Raw genomic sequence first — 7180 nt, forward strand, 5'->3', positions numbered from 1 at the left:
GCCTGCCTCTGCCTCCTGAGTGCTAGGATTAAAGGCGTGCGCCACCACGCCCGCTGACCTTCAACTCTCGACCTTTCTGACTCCATCTGCTGGGATTCCCACCCAAAGCCATCTGTTTGGTGATACAAAACAAAAGTAGGACCTTGGGTATGCCTGGCAAGCATAACACCAGCTGAGCTAGCTACACTCCCAGCAAGCAAGATACAAGAGCTTGTCTGCGATTTGAACATGGAACCTCCTGCACCCTAAACAAGAATAGTACCCCTGGATCAACAAGACACACTCAAGCTTGGAAACAAGAGACCAGTCCTGCCTTGGGAGTAGACACTGTTCCACCCGGACACAAGTGGTCAGTTCCCCACCCCCATGGCTGGCTTAGCTCTCTGAGAGAACAAGTGCCTGTCACCTGCTCTTATCCTCAAATCTAGGTCTGGCCACAAGTACTTTGTCAAGGTCAAGCTATGCAGAAGCCAGCAACATGCTGGGCACGGAGGGTGTCCCAGTGCGTACTGGGACCACCTGTGTTCCTTGCCGTGGGCCAGTGCTTCCTCTAGAGCCCTAGTGGGCTGTCATCAGGTAAACACCACAGTGCATGGGGAGGGAGGTGAGACACGATAACGGGTAAATTCCAGGACAGCCCTTGTGCCCACCAGACAGGCAGGGCCAGGTCAGAGGTCAGAGTCTGCATCTGGGCTTGTGGCACTGGGCCCAGTACCGTGGTGGGGCCAAGGTCATAGTCCACTGACACCAAGTCAAAGCTGGTGACTCAGGTGCAAAAGAACAGAATGGGGCTGAAGTTGTAATTCAGTGATGGAGCACTTGTCTGTACATATAGCGCACAAGGATATGGATCCCATCCTCAGCAACCAACCAAAAACAAACAAGAAACGCACAAAGTCTATTTGTGCCTATTCCGCTCTGAATGCCCTGAGGAGCCCCGGTGACCATTCCGAACGCTTCTCATCCACCAGGGGTAGGCACGACGAAGGGCTGAAGATGGTAAGTTATAGAAAGGCCAACATCTATCTCTTCGGCTTGTTGACAGCTCCAGGACTTTCTTGGAGACGTCACGGGCTGATTTGCCAGAGAAGCTCATGGCCTTCCAGCCCTGGTAACTTGGGTAAATGCCCAAGGCGAACAGACAGCCGCATTTCCGGTTTTCGGGGAGCGAACTGTCTGATGCACCCGTGTCTGCACGCTACACTTCTAAGTGACCGGAGGCCAGGTTGCCTCGTGCGGCCTCAGAAGAATCCGGTTCCGCCAACGGCCGGAGCGCGACGCCGAGGTGACCGCCCTCCCCTCGCCGCCCCACTCACCAGCCATCGCACCACACCCGCACGGTGTGCTGATCTCCCGGACCCTTCAGCCCAGCAGCGCTGGCAGACCCGTGCCCGTTCCGGATCATGGTACCAGAGGCACCCCGCAAGTCCTGGCGGCTCCCGCGACACACAGTACCGTCGCCCCGCCCTCGACGCTTGCGCGTGCTCACGCGGGTCTCACCCGCTTGGCGCAGCCAATTGCGTGCGCCACCCAGGGCCCCGCCCTCAGCCGGGCCACACCCCCTCCGCCCAACTTGAGCGGCCAAAGGTCTGTGTTGCAGGCTTTGGCATTTGACTTCTCAACAGGCGAATGGGGCAGGTTAGTACCACAAGTGTGTGTGTGTGTGCAGCTCGCCCCATGCCTTAAGCATTCTTAGGAGTCGGGCAGTGGTGGCGCACACCTTTAATCCTAGCACTAGGGAGGCAGAGGCAGGGGGATCTCATTGAGTTCCAGGACAGCCAGGGCTACACAGAGAAACTCGTTTCGAAAAACCAAAAAAGAAAACAAAACCAAAGCATTCTTAGGGACTAGGTTCTTCAGAAGCGCCTCGATGTTGGCCCTCAGATGCAGGCACCTCGGTGGTGCATGTGACAGTCATTGGGACACCAAAGTAATAGAGAGATGTTTAATAAGACTTGCTTAGACTGGAGGCTTAGATCCTCTCTGTGCCGCATACCCAATACAGAAAAAGGCTTCTATAAAGTGATAAGTAGTAGAAAGAGGGAGGCCCTGAGACTAGCCTGGAGAGTGAGGTAAGGCAGTGGTGGACTCTTCTGCTGGCCAGGCCTGGGAAGGGCCGGAGCTCTTCTCACAAAGGCCTTGCTGCCACCTTTGTACAGGGGTGAACAGGAGGGAGGTGTCCTTGAAGATCAAGCCCACAGCGGGGCAGTCACAGCAGTGCAAGAGAGGCTTTCCACAAGGACAAATGGCTAAAGACGACCGTCACCGCGAAGCGTCGCCCACTAGATCCGGTGGGGGCAGTCTTGCCTTCACGGTGACACGGGAGGGGCCCCTGAACAAGGGTCACGCCATCTGCAAAGTGCCAACTGTTCTTTGTTAACTCCGGGCTATGCCACTTTCTTCCTTTTTGCCCGTTTGGCACAACCCCTGCCAAACCAGCCTCCTAGGATGGGGGGAGCTGAGGCAAGGGGGGCACTCTGGTCCCCAGGTGGGGCCTCTTCTCTGCTTCTGCACAGTGACTTCCTACTGTGGCTGCCTTCTTCACCGGCACGGAGGGGGGTCGCCAAGGAGAAGATTGGATCCTGCCACCTAACAGAAAGAAAAGCAGCATCAGGCAGGTCTGAAACCCCTCAAATCGCAACCCTCCCAGGCACAGGAAAGCTGTCTGAGGCTGCCTGCCATCCCACCTATGTCTTAATCTGGGCTTAGGTTGGAAGCAGCTTCAGTGCCACCAAGCTGCAGGGCAAAGTCTTCGGGCCAGCAGCAGCCCTCGACAGCCTCTTCTGTGTCTCACCCACTGTCGGTGGGAGCTGCACACACAGGAAGGGGTAGTGCTAGCCACAGGATGGCTCCACCTCCAAGGAGAACTTGCTAGCAACTCTGGGCCCCATCTTCCACTTGTATGGACAGGGGCAGGTGGACCAGACCCTTTTCCCCTTCCCAGACTGCGGGACAGGGATGGGGGCAGGGGGAGGCCGGTTGACTGGGGAGGTGTGGCCTACAGACTACACCATGAAGAAATCATGTGTCTGATTGAAATGTAGAACCACATATTATAAACATAAGATGCAAAGCATTGATTAAAAAATGAGCTAAGTTAATGTTTAAAAAAAACAAAAACAAAAACAACAACCAACAACAACATCAACAATGTGGCACAGGAGAGGCCCACGTCACAGAACACCACAAACATAACATACAAGAATTGCCAGGCCCAGAGGTGAAGGGATCCTTAATTTCTTGAACCCTTTGATTAAAAGAAGTTATTGATTTCCCCTATAAGACCCTGAAAATTCACAGAGAAAGAAAGTGTAAACTTTTCACTCAATATACACACCAAGTCTAAATTATCACAATTCTGTATCAAGGCAATTTGCTTAAGTTTTCCCCAAATATCCCCAAACCAAGGACAGAGATTGTCTGACCAGAGCTGCACAGTCCTCACTCCTCACGGCTGTCCACCCAGGCTGCAATCCATCTATGGGGAGCGTCCTGTAGAGCACAATGGCAGATCCCCCTCTCCTCAGAGGTTCTGGGCACCGTACCAGTCAGGGTGGAAGAGTGTGCACGTGTGGTGGAGCCTCGCCTCAGCCAGTCCCTCTGAGGCTCACAGCAGACAGACACGGCCCATCACACAGAGGGGCAGGAATGCAGGGGGCATGCTGTACCCACTCACCGGTTGTAGACAGGGATCTCCAGGCCCAGTTCGTCCATGAGGAGTTGCATTACATCATCACACTTCCCATGAAGTTTCAGGGCAGCCCAGTCATCCTTTGGGGTCCACTACAGACAAGGAAGGCAGATGAGGGTTGACTTCCTACCCTTTGCTTGTTCCCCCCAGACTGGGTCACCCCTCCCCAAGAACACATTGGAACCTGTACAAGACTTTGAGGATGTACAGGAAGCACATCTCTCCAGATCTTCCCATCTGAGACCCGGGTCTGAGGAGGGAGCTCCGAGCACCCGCTGTTACCTGCAAGTTCACAATGTAGAGTTTGGGCCGCCGGCTTGGAGGCTTCGTCATGCACCAGAGGCGGGGGTACTTCTTCAGTACCTGATCCAGTGGGCAGACACAACAGAGTAGAGGAGGATAATTAAGACGCAAACCTACCGCCCACTCATGGCTGATGGCTTTGGGGAGGCAAGTCAGTAACATGCTCATTCCACAGTGAGTTCATGGTATTGTCAGCACATACCTTCAAGCTGGACCCTAAACACAGGATTGTGTCTGCTTTGCTAGCAGCCTCGGTCGCTGCCTCCCAGTTCAGAGGCTGCCCTAACGTCCCCCTCTCCCCAAAGTGCACAATGGTATCCCGAAGCTGGGACCCACACTTGTGGCAGGTCCGGCCTGTCAGGTGTCGATGAAGGGCAGTACGCTCGGTCACATCAAACACTCGTACATACTCTCTGTTAGGGATGCAGGAGGTGCAGACCTGTGAGAGAGAGGGCACAGTGAGTGATATCTGCCTGTCACCCAGGCCCCGGGTCCCCCTGGGTACTGCTCACTTCAATATACATATTTCCATGGAGCTCTGAGATGGCAGTCCGTGGCAACCCACTCCGCAGGTGGAGCCCATCACAGTTCTGAGACACCACGTGTTGCACCTGGAAGACAGAACGTGGTGGCAGTAAGTAAGGTGGCAGGAGGAAGCGCCCTGCGGCAGTGGAGTTATTCTGAGCCCAGTCTGGACAAGGGACAAGGTTCCTAAACCAAGGAGGCTACTCAGGAGAGCCCTGAGGTAGAGAGGCGCCATGTTCTTTCTCTTCTACTAACTCTGATGTACTATACTGGGAGCAGCCAGGAGGGCAAGCATCTGTCCTGCTCCTGCAAGCTGGGGTGCTGGTCCCATAGGGCAGGCAGGACTACACATGCACCTTGGATGGATAACTTCTTGGGTCATCCATCCTCCTTCATGTCCCCCCCCCCGCCCCCTGCCCCTGCTTGCTCAGCAGCTCTGGAGGTTTCTGATGAGCCTCCTCTGAAGCTAGGCTGTCGTCTAAAGGCCCTGAATGGAAGCTGAATACCAGAGCTACTCTTCTTGAAGAGAAAGCAGAGCAGGGAGCAAAGGAGTCCGAGCTACTGGGCTGTTTATCTCAGGGTTGACTAGGAGGCGGGATGGCTTCCCACCTGGGCACTGAGGTATAGATCTGGGTTCTTTCCAGCTTTTTGTTTTTGTTTGTTTGTCTGTTCTTTTGTTTTGTTTTTCCAAGACAGAATTTCTCTGTGTAGCCCTGGCTGTCCTGGAACTCACTCTAGACCAGGCTGGCCTCGAACTCAGAGACAGAGACTGCCCCTGCCTCTGCCTCTGCCTCCCAGGCACTGGGAGTGAAGGTGTGTGCCACCACGGCCGGCTTTCTTACCAGCTTTTGCTCATGCAAACGGGTGATGCTCATGTGGGTGAGGGTAGGCTCCGCTTCGCTTAGGTCGGCAGCACTGTACGATTGGAAAGAACAGGGGTGAGAGGGCGGCCAGATGATGCAGCTCGTCCCTAACCCTGGGAGAAAGCTGTGACACGCTCACCTCACAGGCCTTCCTTTCTGAAGCAGTGTCCACACTCCATTAGGACCCCGATAATCTGGGATAGAAGCTGCCTGCACAGTCGGACAAAAAGATACGACAGGTACTGCAGAATATCCCATGGAGGACATGCCTATAAATTAGTGTCCCATCCACTGCTCATCTGTCTGACTCTCAAGTGGGATGTACCCCAATATGGTTCTTTTCCTCCATCCAAATGACTTTCTTGCCCTGTCTGGCCCAGCTCACCCTTTCACATACCAGACAGAGAACCCTACCCTACTTCAGGGTCCTTTCTAGCAGTGAGCAGCTGTGCCCACATCTGTTTTGAACACAGAAGGGAACAACTGGTTAGGCTCATCAGTGTCCGAAGGAACAGGTTCTAGAGTGCAGGTCATGCTTAGCAAATAGTCAGCCCCAGGAGGAAGCTCTTTGTCCACATACTTACATCCTGCGGCTCTGAGGTTTTTATTCCAACTAAACATAAAACCTCTACAGACAGATAAGTGTTAAGTCATTTTCCACGAGAGACAAACAAACAAACAAACAAGAAAGAAAAGCACCTAGAAGCCAGGAATCTTTGAATCCTGGCTGGGGAAGTCCTGTATACTTTGCGGCTTAAGAGCAGAGAAGTACCCACCCCGGCAGGTAATTCCAATACATCGAGGAACCTCAAACAGTGCTTTGATCGCGTTTAAGAGCTGCAAGTGGTATTTAGTTGCCACCAGGTTTGTAGAGTTAGGGCTGTAAAGTCATAACTGGATCATCATAGTGCTATGGAAGGCTGGGCCCCATACGCTGCTGTCCTGGATGTCTGAGATGAGGCAGCACATGCTCCTGGGTCACCGCTCTCACACTCCCCTGCAGAGCCCTACTCAGTGCCACCCCAGCAGCAAGGCCACACAGGGCTTCCCAGCTCTGGCTTGTGTCTGACCCTGGAGTCGGTTTTGCGCCCGTGTGCTTATGACTGCCAGATGCTACCTTTGTAACAAAGGTCTTCTTTTGTCTGTGTGTTTGTATATGTTTGCATGTGTGCACACGTGTGTAGAGGCGTGCGTCACACATGTCGGTATGTGAAGCTCACTGTCCACCTTAATTTTTTTTCTTAACACATTTGTTGAAGGGGACATCGTGCAAGGGTCATGGTGCACAAGTACATGTCAGAAGACACCTTGTGGCAGTCGGTTCTCAGACTCGGACACCAGGATCTGGCTAGGCTGCACCTGCAGCTCGTGGATCTGGCTAGGCTGCTAGCCAGCAGTCTTCACGGGGCACGTCTCAGCTTTGTCGTCCCAGTTCTGGGGGTTACAGAGTGTGTGGCACTGCTCAGCTTCTCCACATGGATTCTGAGAGTCCCAACTCGGGTCTTCATGCTTGCGTTGCAAGCATGCTACCCACTGAGCCATCTCCCCAGACCACCTCAGGGCTTCTCAGAATAGAAATTGAGTTCACCTGGCATCAAATATTCCAGTTCAAAGCTAGTCATCCCTCAGCTTTCTCAGGAACGGTCTCAGTCAAGAGTGCAGTGTTTCTCAAGTGTACCTGTTGTACTGTGACTCTGTCTGTTTTGGGTTTTGTTTTTGTTTTTTTGAGACGAGGTCTTGCATCGAGCTTTGAGCCAGGCTGGTCTCAAGAGTTTGATTTTTTTTTTTTTTTTTTTTT

At 53.4% G+C, this 7180-nt stretch overlaps 2 protein-coding genes across 11 annotated transcripts in view; both read right to left on the reverse strand.

The window, feature by feature from the left end:
* Window positions 1-1492, reverse strand: part of Pcyt2 (phosphate cytidylyltransferase 2, ethanolamine) — a 7879-nt gene extending 6387 nt beyond the window's left edge. For 3 of the 5 annotated variants that reach the window (XM_029546430.1, XM_029546429.1, XM_029546431.1), the window contains exon 1: window positions 1317-1449. In XM_029546430.1, coding sequence (XP_029402290.1) covers window positions 1317-1405 — 89 coding nt within the window. In that variant the 5' untranslated portion in view covers window positions 1406-1449. Of the gene's footprint in view, window positions 1-1316 lie in introns of all 5 variants that reach the window. The other 2 variants (XM_021211936.2, XM_021211934.2) reach the window with 1 other exon arrangement.
* A 437-nt stretch (window positions 1493-1929) lies between these two features.
* Sirt7 (sirtuin 7) overlaps window positions 1930-7180 on the reverse strand; it is a 6433-nt gene continuing 1182 nt past the window's right edge. The window contains exons 4-12 of one of the 6 annotated variants that reach the window (XR_003845133.1): window positions 5522-5592; window positions 5362-5434; window positions 4507-4605; window positions 4197-4433; window positions 3974-4054; window positions 3677-3783; window positions 3426-3492; window positions 3201-3286; window positions 2501-2589 (exon numbers count right to left, since the gene is read on the reverse strand). Coding sequence is in view for 4 of the 6 variants with exons in the window: in XM_021212389.1 (XP_021068048.1) it covers window positions 2388-2589; window positions 3677-3783; window positions 3974-4054; window positions 4197-4433; window positions 4507-4605; window positions 5362-5434; window positions 5522-5592 (870 nt within the window). In the remaining 2 variants the exon portion in view is untranslated. Of the gene's footprint in view, window positions 2590-2687; window positions 2811-3200; window positions 3287-3425; window positions 3493-3676; window positions 3784-3973; window positions 4055-4196; window positions 4434-4506; window positions 4606-5361; window positions 5435-5521; window positions 5593-7180 lie in introns of those variants that run through there. The other 5 variants (XM_029545807.1, XR_003845134.1, XM_029545808.1 and 2 more) reach the window with 5 other exon arrangements.

This window comes from Mus pahari, chromosome 14, assembly GCF_900095145.1.
Source record: "Mus pahari chromosome 14, PAHARI_EIJ_v1.1, whole genome shotgun sequence".
Lineage (NCBI taxonomy): Eukaryota > Metazoa > Chordata > Mammalia > Rodentia > Muridae > Mus > Mus pahari.